The sequence below is a fragment of the Trichomycterus rosablanca genome, chromosome 9 (assembly GCF_030014385.1).
Source record: "Trichomycterus rosablanca isolate fTriRos1 chromosome 9, fTriRos1.hap1, whole genome shotgun sequence".
Taxonomy (NCBI): domain Eukaryota; kingdom Metazoa; phylum Chordata; class Actinopteri; order Siluriformes; family Trichomycteridae; genus Trichomycterus; species Trichomycterus rosablanca.
In genome coordinates, this window is record NC_085996.1 from 14115619 (window position 1) to 14130698 (window position 15080).

The following is a 15080-nucleotide window of genomic DNA, read 5'->3' on the forward strand; positions in this document are numbered from 1 at the left end:
GCTATGTAAGGGCTCTGGTTAGTAGCCCAAGACGCCTGTACAGAAGTGCAGATATGCAGAAATCAGTGTGTAACTCTACATGAGCGAGACTGGCATCATGCACGGATCCACCGAAGTATGGGCGAATACGAAGGGGTCAGAGGGAGTGTGCGTCAGTGCAATAGATACCCTCCACAGATGCGAATTGGGCCCCCAGCAGTAGAAGACTCATTGGCTATGCTAAGTTGGGAGAAAATACATAAAAAAGGCACATTATGTGTAGCATTGCTGACCACGCCCACTTAGCTACACTTAACTTTTCATTTGGGAATTTATTCTGTTATGCAGACTCCAGAAATCCTGAAATTACTTTGGCGGGTGAAACCAGGTCCTACATTAAATGGTGCATTGAGACTGGGAGTTTGTAACCACAAACAGTCCACACCAGTGAAGCCATGAGTTGGCATTTTATTCATTCATTGCCTGTTTTACCACCGCTTTATTCAATCAGGGTCGTAGAACTCCACACAGAAAGGACCCAGACTGCTCCACCTGGGAATCGAACCCAGGACATTTTTGCTGTGAGGCAACTGTGCTACTTACTCACGGTGCTACTCACTCGCTCAATTTCTTCTTTCTTAACTGCTTATCCAATCACGGTCCAATGTTCTCCCCATGTCTGTGTGGGTTTCCTCCGGGAGCTCCGGTTTCCTCCCACAGTCCAAAGACGTGCAAGTGAGGTGAATTGGAGATACAAAATTGTCCATGATTGTGTTTGACATTAAGTACCTGATTTAATGAATCTTGTGTAACTAGTAACTACCATTTCTGTCATAAATTTAACCAAAGTGTGTAAAACATCCTAATGAATAAATAAATAAGTAAATATTATCCCTATTTTTTCTTTTTTCCCTTTTCCTCTTGTTCCACCATCCCTTCCTCTTCTTTCTCCTTCCTTTTGTTCCATGTCTTTACAACCCATGACATTCTATTTTATTCGAATCCATGTCTCTGGTTGGTCTATTGTCTTTGTCCAGCATTTTCTCTCTCATGCCCCCGTGCCTCGTGACTTCAGATGCAGACACTTAAGTGATAGAATTAACAGTAGGGAAGGTCACATGGCTCTTGCTACAAAGCAATGTCTAAAATCCAAAATGTGCAGGTGGACGCACGCACTCGCTCTCGTTTGAACCTGGATATGCGCAATTCGAAATCGGTACATGAAAGCGAAGCCACTACGAACATTTACATCCCATCATTAGTGCTCTGTGGTCATAACACGTGCACAAGGTGCTGCCATTAACACTTATTAAGAATATTTCAGACCCTGAGGACTAATAACCCATTTGGGGTGAAAAAGGAACTTGTTTTCCACATGCCATGTTGTCTGAAGGATAAGTGGGTCCATTTATGTCTGTGTGTGTGTCTGTGTGTATGTCTGCTCATGAATTGGTGTGTCAGGATTCTTCTTTATTCTGATGTGTCTTACTCATGGTTTGAATTTAAAGGGATTAGTGGTCTGACCATATAAATGAATAACTGGTACACCCCCACCCCCCTTCTTCCTGCCCCTCCAAATAATGAGATAGAAACACTGAACAGCCATAACATTAAAATCACTGTCCATTTTATCAGCTCCACTTACCATATAGAAGCACTTTGTAGTTCTACAATTACTGACTGTAGTCCATCTGTTTCTCTGCATGCTTGGTTAGCCCCCTTTCATGCTGTTCTTCAATGGTCAGGACCACCACAGAGCAGGTATTATTTGGGTGGTGGATCATTCTCAGCACTGCAGTGACACTAACATGGTGGTGGTGTGTTAGTGTGTGTTGTGCTGGTATGAGTGGATAAGACACAGCAGCACTGTTGGACTGAGAATAGTCCACCAACCAAAAATATCCAGCCAACAGCGCCCCGTGGGCGGCGTCCTGTAACCACTGATGAAGGTCTAGAAGATGACCAACTCAAACAGCAGCAATAGATGAGCGATCGTCTCTGACTTTACATTTACAAGGTGGACCAACTAGGTAGGAGTGTCTAATAGAGTGGACAGTGAGTGGACACAGTATTTAAGAACTCCAGCAGCGCTGCTGTGTCTGATCCACTCATACCAGCACAACACACACTAACACACCACCACCATGTCAGTGTCACTGCAGTGCTTAGAATGATCCATCACCTAAATAATACCTACTCTGTAGTGGTCCTGTGGGGGTCCTGACCATTGAAGTACAGGGTGAAAGCAGGCTAAAAAGATATGCAGAAAATCAGATGGACTACAGTCAGTAATTGTAGCACTACCAAGTGCTCCTATATGGTAAGTGGAGCTGATAGAATGGACAGTAAGTGTAGAAACAAGAAGGTGGTTTTAATGTTATGGCTGATCGGTAAATAAGAATAATTATAAGAATAATTTTACCAGGCACATAAACACAAAGTGAACTTGTACACAAACACCCCTCGCGGAGAGCATCAATAGTAAAAGTACTCATGATTAATTTATTAATTTAATAATTTTTCCCACTTTTTCCCCCAATTTTTCTCCCCTAATCTACTCGTGTCTAATTACCCTGATTGCATCCTCTATACTGATTCGTCCCTTCACCGCTGACTGAGGACACCTCTCAACTGACATACGCCCCCTCCGGCACGTACAGTCAGTACAGACTGCATTTTTCACCTGCACGAGTCGGGTTCATACACCGACGGGCACTGTGTACGGAGGACCACACCCCCATCAGCATTATTCCTCAGCCCTGTGCAGGCGCCATCAGTCAGCCGGCAGGGACCGCAGTTGCACCAGTTATGAGGACCCCTAACCCTAAACAACAGCCAATCGTCGTTCATGCAGCCGCCCAGCCCAGTCGGAAAGGCAGAGCTGAGATTCGATACGATGTATTCGAAACCCCTACTCTGGTGAGCTAGCGTACTTTTACACTGCGCCACCTGAACAGCTAAAAGTACTCATGATTAAACATCACATGACTACAATCTTTTTTTTTCCGGAAGTACTTGGTAAGTATTTAGGGATTAAGTTTCCTAAAAAGAGAGGACAGTGTGTGTGTGTGTCTAAACACTAACCTGCTCCTAATTACGACAGCTGTATCAACACAACGGCTGGGTCACTACAACCCAGCTGCTAATTTATATCCAGAACAAGAGCTTGTGTTTCTCAATGAATGACCTTTTTCTACTACCGTCCTTCAAAATAAAATACACTGTGTATAGTATGTGTGTCATTGATAAATGTACAATATAATTATAAAAAGGTTTAAATTGTTTAAAAAAAAAACATTTAATTTAAAATAAAAAGCATTTTTGCACTGATGTTTCAGAATATTTACAATAGAATTGGGTACAAGGTTCTGCATCAGTAATAACAAGGTTGCCAGTTTAATCCCCACTACCACCAGCATGCCACTGTTGGGCCCCTGAGCAAGACCCTTAACCTTTAGTTGCTTGCATAGTATTCATTCATTCACTGTCTGTTTAACCACTGCCTTATCCTAGTCAGGGTCGCAGTGTGTCTGGACGAAAGGCAGGAAACACCCTGGACAGGTTGCCAGTTCATTACAGAGCAAACACACACACACACACAACACACACACACACTCATAGGGCAATTTTTTTTTTTTTATGCGTTTTTCTCCCCATTTTTCCTCCCGATTTAGCGCATCCAATTTGTCATCTAGTAGACTCCAGATTTGCATCAAAGGAGAGCACGCCGCTGCCCACGCCTTCTTTACACGTGTACAGCCCTCCTCTTCTCGTCCATGCTTCCTGCACGGGCGTCTGTTCTGCCAATCAGGGTCCTTACCCAGCGTATGAAGACCCACCCACTCACATATAGTCCGGTCCCCCCCAATTAGTATCTGCTGCAGGCACTGCCAAGTATACCCGCCAGATGGCACCCAGCCGACCAGTGGCAACACCGTGCCCCGAACCCGGGAGTTTAGAAACTCGGTGCTGGTGCGTCAGCGGAATATCCCGCTGCGCCACCTGGGCGCCTTCATAGGGCAATTTTGTATCTTTAATTAACCTGACTGCATGTCTTTGGACTGTGGGACGAAATCAGAGCACCCGAAGGAAACCCACACAGACACAGGGAGAACATGCAAAATACACACAGAAAGGACCCAGACCGCTCCACCTGGGAATCGAACTCAGGAGCTTCTTGATGTGCGGCTACATAAGTCTCTTTGGACGAAATTGACTGCTAACTGCTACAAATGTAAATATAAATGTGAAAAAATATCGTCTATAATACACTGCATGGCCAAAAGTATGTAGACACCCTTTCTAATCATTGAGTTGAGATGTTTCAGCAACACTGTTTGCAAGCAGATTATATTGAAATAATTATATGCTTTCAACATTTGTGGCATTGAAGCAGTTGTAGCCTAGCAATTGAGGTACTGGACTAGTAATCAAAAGGTTGCTGGTTCAAGACCTACCACTGCCAGGTCGCTGTTGTTGGTCTCTTGAGCAAGGCCCTTAACCCACAATTGCTCAGACTGTATACTGTCACACTACTGTAAGTCGCTTTGGCTAAAGACGCCTGCTAAATGCAAAAATGTAATTATAACATTTGTCAACGGTTTGGGGAAGGCCCTTTTTTGTTTAAGCATGACTGTACCCCTGTGCACAACATCCAACTGATGTTGGACGGAAAGACCTGGCTCCCAATCGACGTTCCACTTTATCACAAAGGTGTTCCATTGTAGAAACCAATCACCGCTGGGTGTGGTTGAAACACCTGGGTGGTGCTGGGTGTCGCCAAAGAACTAAAACCCAATAGTTATCTTTGTGTACTGGGGCAGTGTCTCCAGGCCACCCAAGAAGGATGGGCCCTGCTGAGTCTGGTTCCTCTCAAGGTTTCTTCCTGTAATTTTCAGGGAGTTTTTCCTTGCCACAGTCGCCCTCGGCTTGCTCAACAGGGATTTTTGTATCTGTTGGTCCTGGATTTTGTAAAGTTGCTTTGAGACAATGTCTATTGTAAAAAGCGCTATATAAATAAAGTTGACTTGACTTGACTTGGCAGTGCTTATATGAAACCTGGTAGCAATGGGCGTGGCTGAAACTGGAACTCAATAATTAGGAAATTAGGACATATGTTATGTAAAGCTGGCACCATGATATTGACAAATGTTGAAGCTCAACATTGTCAAGGTTGGTATGTTTGCTGGGATGTAGCTGCTGGGATGTTTGGTAAGTTTGTTGCTAGTTTGTTGCTTGTAGGGGCTGATGGGTTGTTGGGCTGCTAAGACTCATTGATGCCAGAGGACATGAAGCCTATGACATGTGGTGTGGACCAACAAAATAAAATGCAGATAATTATAATACTGGTGATAAGATCAATATGTCCCAACACTCTGTGTGCATGGCTGAGTATTTGTAGGCCAGAAGAGCACCTACAATGGGCACACAGGCATCAGAGCTGGACATCATGTTTTCTTCAGGTCATGTGGATGGTCAGGTACATGTGCACCATTTAGCATGGAAGAGATGGCCCCAAAATGGCACCTGGTTGCATATAGTACAGGACTCAGTCGTCTAGTGCAGCAGTCCCCAACCTTTTTTGCACCATGGACTGGTTTCATATAAGATATAATTTCAGGGACCTGCGGGGGGATTTAAAATAGAATAACTATAGAATGGAAAATCAGTGTAACCCTGAGCTTTTTTCGCTGCAATGAGACGCTGCTCCCAACTAGTGGTGATTGGGGACAATAACACCCGAAGAGTATTGAAAATGTATTAATTATTATTATATTATATTATATACGGTATAATAATAATTATAATTATTTATTGTTTCTGTCTGGCCCGGTAATAAATGACCCATTGATCTAGTAGGTGGTATACATTCATTGGGTAAGTAATGGGTAGGACACAAACCTAAAACTCAAAATTAAAAGGGGTTTTAGGACATATAGTGTAGCTCTTATTCTTGTAAACCGTTGGCTTCTGGACACTTTTGCTTGTCGTTACTGGTCCACTTTTGAAAGCTCCTATTGTATATGGTATGAAGGACATCAGCATTAGTGAATGGCACTACAGGAAAAATACAGTGTATCACAAAAGTGAGTACACCCCTCACATTTCTGCAAATATTTCATTATATCTTTTCATGGGACAACACTATAGACATGAAACTTGGATATAACTTAGAGTAGTCAGTGTACAGCTTGTATAGCAGTGTAGATTTACTGTCTTCTGAAAATAACTCAACACACAGCCATTAATGTCTAAATAGCTGGCAACATAAGTGAGTACACCCCACAGTGAACATGTCCAAATTGTGCCCAAATGTGTCGTTGTCCCTCCCTGGTGTCATGTGTCAAGGTCCCAGGTGTAAATGGGGAGCAGGGCTGTTAAATTTGGTGTTTTGGGTACAATTCTCTCATACTGGCCACTGGATATTCAACATGGCACCTCATGGCAAAGAACTCTCTGAGGATGTGAGAAATAGAATTGTTGCTCTCCACAAAGATGGCCTGGGCTATAAGAAGATTGCTAACACCCTGAAACTGAGCTACAGCATGGTGGCCAAGGTCATACAGCGGTTTTCCAGGACAGGTTCCACTCGGAACAGGCTTCGCCAGGGTCGACCAAAGAAGTTGAGTCCACGTGTTCGGCGTCATATCCAGAGGTTGGCTTTAAAAAATAGACACATGAGTGCTGCCAGCATTGCTGCAGAGGTTGAAGACGTGGGAGGTCAGCCTGTCAGTGCTCAGACCATACACCGCACACTGCATCAACTCGGTCTGCATGGTCGTCATCCCAGAAGGAAGCTGACGCACAAGAAAGCCCGCAAACAGTTTGCTGAAGACAAGCAGTCCAAGAACATGGATTACTGGAATGTCCTGTGGTCTGACGAGACCAAGATAAACTTGTTTGGCTCAGATGGTGTCCAGCATGTGTGGCGGCGCCCTGGTGAGAAGTACCAAGACAACTGTATCTTGCCTACAGTCAAGCATGGTGGTGGTAGCATCATGGTCTTGGGCTGCATGAGTGTTGCTGGCACTGGGGAGCTGCAGTTCATTGAGGGAAACATGAATTCCAACATGTACTGTGACATTCTGAAACAGAGCATGATCCCCTACCTTCGAAAACTGATGGACTAAACCCAATTGAGCACCTGTGGCGCATCCTCAAGTGGAAGGTGGAGGAGTTCAAGGTGTCTAACATCCACCAGCTCCGTGATGTCATCATGGAGGAGTGGAAGAGGATTCCAGTAGCAACCTGTGCAGCTCTGGTGAATTCCATGCCCAGGAGGGTTAAGGCAGTGCTGGATAATAATGGTGGTCACACAAAATATTGACACTTTGGGCACAATTTGGACATGTTCACTGTGGGGTGTACTCACTTATGTTGCTAGCCATTTAGACATTAATGGCTGTGTGTTGAGTTATTTTCAGAAGACAGTAAATCTACACTGCTATACAAGTTGTACACTGACTACTCTAAGTTATATCCAAGTTTCATGTCTATAGTGTTGTCCCATGAAAAGATATAATGAAATATTTGCAGAAATGTGAGGGGTGTACTCACTTTTGTGATACACTGTATATATATTTTTTTAAATATATTTTTCTACTGCATAAATATGTATGGTTATATATCGTACAAAATACAAAACTGCAATAAATGACATTTGTCTGTAGTGTATGTAAACTTATGACTTCATATATATAAAACCATCAAATTTACTCTGAAAGCATCCACATGTATTTGTGTTTAGCTGGATTTTTTCTGCTGTTTCACTTTTAAACTTGTGTTATAGCTCGGGGTGCTGAGAAATGATAAGAATCAGCTTTTCTGAGAGTCTAAAACGCTTACAGTTAAAAAAAAAAAGCTTATTGTGACAATGTATTAAAAGAACGACATAGAAACACTAACACTCTCTTAATTAACAATGCTCGTTAGTTCTCTCTACTAATTAAGATGCATAAGGAAACAATAACGAAGTTAAGGTAAAGAGCAGGTTTTATTGTATTTTTTTATTGATTTTTAACATGCTTCCCATACATCCTTATAGGAAAAAATACCATAAATCTCAACGCCTTTTAAACTCAACGTCGCTTCCAGAACCAATTGACGTTGCGTTTCAAGGTACCACTGTACAAGGAGTGGTGTCACTGTCCACATTCAAGCAAGCTTTTAATTGCCGCATGTGTTCAGAAATCTGCTTGACTGATGATTCATGCTTATGACCTGGACAAGGACCAGGGTCAGGACACAGTCATGGTGGAAAGGGAAAGGACCTACCCCAAACTGTTGCCACAAAAGTTTGCAGCATGTGATTTATTTCATAGATGATTGTGCACACATCTAAGCAAGGGCTGTAACTGAACCAGCTGAACTCAGCTATTAGGGGATTAGGGGTGGTGTGCACTTACTTCTGGCCACGTAGTGAATGCCCTGGTCTGCTAAGGTGAACATAGGGTCTAGGTGTAGCCTAGGGAACCCTGGTCCGTTTACTGGGTTCTGATTGGCTAAACGTAATGTCACTCCTACAATCCCGATATTAATGAAAGAGAGAGAGAAGAGGATTGACGTCACTTGGGATCTTTTATCGGTTTACAGGGTTCGACATGCACACTGTGCTCCTGCTCTCCACACATCAGCACGGTATGGTCAGTACCTCCATCAGTTCCTCCTCCTGTTTAGGAACAGCTGCTGGACTATGCGCGTTAAACTGAGAGTTTAACCGAACCAAGTTCCATCAAGTTCCACAAGCTGGAACCTCCATGTGAAGATAAAGGTAAGACTCGGTACTTTTTGGATTTGAGGGGTTCCTCGGAACCTTTAAGAACCTTAGGTTCGAACCGCTGGTTGAGAAGTCGTTCATTTGTCCAGTAATTTAATGGACTGCGCTTGTTATTACGAATTTCGATTCAGAACCATGGACAGCAGAATAGCCAAGGCTCGCTCCTGAGAACCTGGTGTCAAACCTCGCCTCTCTCTGACTGTAAGGAGTTTGGCATGTTCTCGCGTCCGAGTACGTGTCCTCGGAATACCGCGGATACTGAATACTCATCTACGCATATTCCTTAAACATGCAGAAGGTGGATTGGCTGATCTAAATTACCACCGGGTGTTGCAGACCAACCTAGTTCCTTTTTATAGGGATCTAAGTTTGATCCTCGCTTCTAGTAACAGTTTATGAGGAGTTTAGCATGTTTTCCCCGTGTCCTTGTGTTTTCTTCCAACACAAAAACATACAGCAGGTAGATTTGCTACTCTATGTTGCCGTTTAGTCGAGCTGCTGGTACTGTGGGTGCAGCACATCAACATGTATTCTAAGCATCTGGGTTTGATTCTTGCTTCCAGTAACAGTTTATGAGGAGTTTTGCATGTTTTCCTCGTGTCCGTGTGTTTTTCCCAACACACACAAAACATACATCAGGTAGATTTGCTTGCTACTTTAAGTTGCCATTAGTCGAGCTGCAGCATGTTGGTACTGTGGGTGCAGCACAACAACATGTATTCTAAGGATCTGGGCTTGATTCTAGCTTCCATTAACAGTATATGAGGAGTTTTGCATGTTTTCCCACTTCACGAAAACATGCACAGTTAGATAGGCTGAGCAGGTTGTACAGTGGGTGATGAACAGCATCGTGGTTGTACTGGGTGTATTTTCCCAATGTCTATCTGGGCTTCATTTCAGTGTTCGTTATACACCAAAAATATGCAGAAGGTGGATTGATTGACTTTAAATTTTCTCTAGGTGCCAGTGAGAGGATAGGGGCACATTTCACTGCTGAAGGGAATAGATAATTGCATTTTAAACTGAACTTTTTCTTGTAATTTGGATTTAGTAAACGGCAAAAGGCACATACTGTGTTTTATTAATCTGTACATTGTTAGGAGTGAATGATATTTATGAATCATATAAAAATCACCAAGTGTATTAGGGTTCTCAGGAAAAATGCATTAGACAGTATGGTCTAAGCATTTTTTATTTATTTATTATTATTATTAATTACTGAGGCTTTAATACTAATTCTCCTTCTTTTCTGGGTTTTGGTAATTGGTTTTTATAGGAACTACTTTAATTTAGTTTAAAACATCTTAGTCATTTGTTAGATTGTTCAAAAATATGAAAGATGACAATATTGGCATTACCAGCTGCATTAGCCATTCTGCCAAATATACAAAAAATAAAATATGAATGAAAAAAATAATGTCAACCTGTATAGGATAGTAGAGCTGAGTTATTTAAGTCTGGAATAAATGGTTTTATTTTCTTATTGGCTTTTTCTTGGTTGAATTTGACTTTGTTTTGATGTTTTACTTTGTTTTGGTCATCATTCTCCATAGTATTTTTTTTCTTCTCATTTTTATTTATTCATTTACTCTGTATAGGGAGTTCTGGGGGGATTACTACAATACTACATTAGATAGTAGAGCTGGAGCTGGAGTAAATTGTTAGTATATTTACTATATTTACCAAATATACAGGAGCAGCCGAGGAAATAGAATAGAATAGAGTATAGTATATTTTTAATATTTAGTTAGTTTTTAGTATATTTGTCTTGTCTGGGTCTTGATTGGTCTTCTTAATGTTTTCTTTGTTAACTTTTATTGACATATCAGGGGTTCTGCAAAATAGGGGAGGAGAAAGTGCAGTAGATAGCATTTCTGAAACACTGAAGTCATTACTTCATACATTAGACAGTAGGGCTGGAACATCTGAATCTGGACTCCGTCTCTTTACTCTGTGTTGTCTGTCTTATATTAGACACTGGATACTGGAGTCATTCTTTCATTTGTTAATGAAGATGAGCTAAAAGATAACAGGGCTGGAATATCTGACACTCGTCTGGGTTCTGGTCTTTGATGACATTGTTTGAAATACTGTTTAGTTGGTTATTCATTTATTTATTGAGTTAGAGGGCATATAGTTCTTTATATAGTTATTTATTTGCACGCCATCCATCTATGGTCATTTTCACCTTGAAATGCAGCACAGTGATTCCTGTGCCATCTTGCAATTATTTATTAGAAGATAGTGTAATATAAGTGTAAATATAAGTATAAATAAGTAAAGTAGTATGCTCTTCATGTCTTTATAGACCTTGTTTTGTGCACAGTGGCACAGTCATGCTGGAACTGCTGGTGCACTTGTTGGAAGCATATAAATTCCTTTATATAATTGATTTTTATTACACCTGTAAGCAATAGTTGTGGCTGACACACGTACATTCACTAATTAGAAGGGGTGTCCCAATACTTTTATCCTCATAGTGTTTTTTGCAGCGTTAATTTCAAGTCATTTTTGGATTTCTCATGTCCAGTGATTTAAAGTAAACGGTGCAGCTGGTAGTATGAATGCCACACATCATTATGGGCCCTGATCACTGGTCTAATTCTAGGTGTGGTGCCCTGCAGTAGCTTGTCCAGCTGGTGGTGATTGCGGAACAGCAGTAAGGGTCCTGGGGACCTTTCTTGGGGTCTCTGGGTAATTCACCCATCTCATAAAGCATGCTGAAGGTGGACTGGGTATTTGTTTTTAGGTGTTAATAAGTAACATAGTGTGTAAATGTGTGGTGTCCTGAGATGAACTGGTGCTCTGTCCAGGATGTATTCCAGATCCGCATGTTGTTTTCTTGTAACACTGGACCCACCATGACCCTGACCTGTCTCAATCACCCCTATTTACCATGTTAAAGTTTTTCCTAATTTGTAGTCTTATCCACAACACTGTTCTAATGTATGATTGTTACAAGTTCAGCATTTGTCACTAATTCTGTCATCATGGTCAAGGTTGGGGTGGGTCAGGTGATACTTGGTAGAAGGCAGGAATACTCAGTGCTATATTCGGTGCAAACATGCAAAACTCTAGAGGCTTTGATCGAATCCACGTCCCCAGTAACCATTGTATGCCAACCAATCTACCAGCTGCACCAACATGCCACCCTTTGAAATAAATTCCAATTAATTCCTTCTAACTGTGTCATCATGGTTCCTCATTTGTAGTCTTATCCACAACACTGTTCTAATGTATGATTGTTACAAGTTCAGCATTTGTCACTAATTCTGTCATCATGGTCAAGGTTGGGGTGGGTCAGGTGATACTTAGTAGAGGGTAGGAATGCTCAGTGGACAGGTTGCAAATCTGTCACAGGTGGGAGGGTTTTCAGAATATCTGGTGCAAACATGCAAAACTCTTAAGGATTGAATCCAGGTTGCCAGGATCTGTTGTTTCTGTATGCCACCCAATCTACCAGCTGCACCAATATGCCACCCTTTGAAATACATTCCAATTAATTCCTTCTAACTGTGTCATCATGCATCATGGTCAAGGTTGGGGTGGGTCAGGCGATACTTTGTAGAGGGTAGGAATGCTCAGTGGACAGGTTGCAAATCTGTCACAGGTGGGAGGGTTTACGGAATATCTGGTGTAAACGGCAAACATGCAAAACTCTAAAGCAGTGGTTCTCAATCTTTTTAGACCGAGTACCACCCATTATCAAACCAAAACTTCCAAGTGTGTGTGTGTGTGTGTGTGTGTGTGATGGGAATTATGGCTTCTCGACGGGAGCGGATCTTTTGGCTCGGTTCCTTTCAAAGAGCCTTTCAAAAAGTGACTCATCGCGCTACTAGGTAAACTATAGGACACGCCCGATATTAACATCAAATTTGAATTTGCATTAAATGTAGGCCTAATTCAAACATCACTTAAATTAGAAAGCTTAATGTCAAAACTGCAGGGAAGAGACAGACTGTGGTTGCATTTCATTAAGTTTCAGGAAAAATCCTCTCTTGTATAGAGATGTGACTGTGTTTGTTTCTGCTTTAAAACATAAGCACAATGAAATAATCAGATTTAACAGAATTGAACAAGTTTATAGTTTATTTCTCAATTATTTGTCATTATACTACCAGCTCTCTGTGTGTGTGTGTGCGCGCGTGTGTGTTTCGCTCTCCGCGATACTGAAAGTGTTTTCGGATTTGAATATCGACAATAAACAGCTTTTATTACAACTTACGATCAATTTCCTCTACTGATGGAAGCTGAATGGGTGGATTACAGCCAATAAGAACTGTGCAGAAATAAATGACTCGGCTCCTTTCGTTCATTTCAAAGATCCGTTCAACAGAATCGGATCGTTCGTGAGCGACCCATCACTATATCTGCAGTTAGCACTGAGCATGTGAGTGAGGGGGGAGCGGCTGTTTAGCGGAGCAGCCTGGTGATGTCAGGAACGAGATCAGTGAGCTTCAAACGCAGATCTGCTCTGACAAAAGCGAGAGACCTACTGATAACTTTACTTATAACTTTACTGATAACTTTTTATTTATAATGATTTATACTGATTTTTTTATTTATAATTATTAAATTATTAATTTTTTCGTTGCATGTAATTACTTTTCTGAGATTATCTGGCATACCACCTTGTGCTGCTTCACGTACCACCAGTGGTATGCATACCACAGTTTGAGAACCACTGCTCTAAAGAATTGAATCCAGGTTGCCAGGATCTATTGTTTCTGTGCACCACCCACTCTACCAGTTGCCACCCTTTGAAATATCAAGAATAATCAGCATTTAATTTGGTTTTGATATTAATATCATTTATTTTTTCTGTCTCTTTTCAGGGTGATCTGTGTAAACATGAACGAGAGCACAGCAGCCAATGAGAGCGAGGCGGGAATGCCCATATCTTCATGGGTAGAAGCCGCAGCCTTCAATGGAAACGCCAGCCCTGTGTTTTCCTCCTCGTTCCTCGATTTTCCAATCAACCCTTGGGACATCATGCTGTGCCTTTCGGGCACAGTGATCGCCTTTGAGAATGCAATCGTCGTGGCGATCATCTTTTACACGCCGACTCTGCGCACCCCCATGTTTGTCCTGATTGGCAGCCTCGCCACTGCGGACCTGCTGGCGGGCGTGGGACTCATCCTAAACTTCGCTTTTCAGTATCTGATCTCATCAGAGACAGTCAGTCTGATCACGGTCGGCTTCCTCGTGGCCTCGTTCACCGCCTCCATCAGCAGCCTGCTGGCCATCACTGTGGATCGCTACTACTCTCTGTACAACGCTCTGACCTACCTGTCGGACCGGACTCTGCACTGTGTGCACCTCATGCTGCTGGGTGCTTGGGGGGCGTCTCTGGGGCTCGGCCTGCTGCCAGTCCTGGGCTGGAACTGCGTTCGCGATGAGTCCTCGTGCAGCGTAGTGCCACCTCTGACGCGCACCAACATGGCACTGCTTGCGGTGGCTTTCTTCACCATATTTGTCATCATGCTCGGGCTGTACTGCAAGATCTGCAAGATTGTGTGCCACCACGCTCACCAGATCGCTCTGCAGAGGCATTTTCTCGCTCCTTCGCATTACGCCGCCACTAAGAAGGGTGTCTCTACGCTCGCCATCATCCTGGGGACGTTCGGTGCCAGCTGGCTACCCTTCGCCATCTATTGCCTGGTGGGCGAGCGCGAGGACCCGGACGTGTACACGTATGCCACGCTGCTCCCGGCCACCTACAACTCCATGATTAACCCCATCATCTACGCCTACCGCAATACTGAGATCCAGCGCTCGCTTTACGTGCTGTTTTGCGGCTGCGCCAGGACGAACGTCGTGTATCGCTCCAGGTCGCCGAGCGAAGTCTAGACTATGAGATTTCTTTTTTTTACTCAGGATCAGCTACAAAACTGAAATGACTATTATTTCAGAATAACAATTGCACTTTACCGAGACTCTTGGCAGCCAAGACTAGGTCTCAATTCTGTGAACAACAGACTTTGGCATCGAACCAACAAACTCACCGCAAGAATGTACATGTATTTAAGCCTGTGAAAGTGAAACAACAGCACTTTATATGAAGCGTTTTGAAATGCCAAAGCAGTATTGTATATGTGTAAATTCAGTTGAAGTGGATTTATGTATTTTTTATAAAATCTGATGAAGCTCTTTATGATGCTACATTTTCTATGAAAATGAAAATAAACTGAATTAATGAACTTGTCTCTTGAATCCTTTTCAGCTTTTCAGAAGATTGTCTGTTGGAATCCAGAGTTTGCTAGGCACTGTTAGGCCCTTAACCCTGTATAATGGCTGACTCTGTGCTCTGACCCCAGCCTCCAAA

The 15080-nt window shown here is 42.6% G+C and overlaps 1 protein-coding gene across 1 annotated transcript; it reads left to right on the top strand.

The window, feature by feature from the left end:
- Positions 1–13606: 13606 nt before the first annotated feature.
- Positions 13607–14827, top strand: LOC134319893 (G-protein coupled receptor 6). Its single transcript, XM_063001161.1, has one exon. The coding sequence runs from the start codon at positions 13607–13609 to the stop codon at positions 14603–14605; it is 999 nt and encodes a 332-aa protein (XP_062857231.1). The 3' UTR covers positions 14606–14827.
- Positions 14828–15080: the final 253 nt, after the last annotated feature.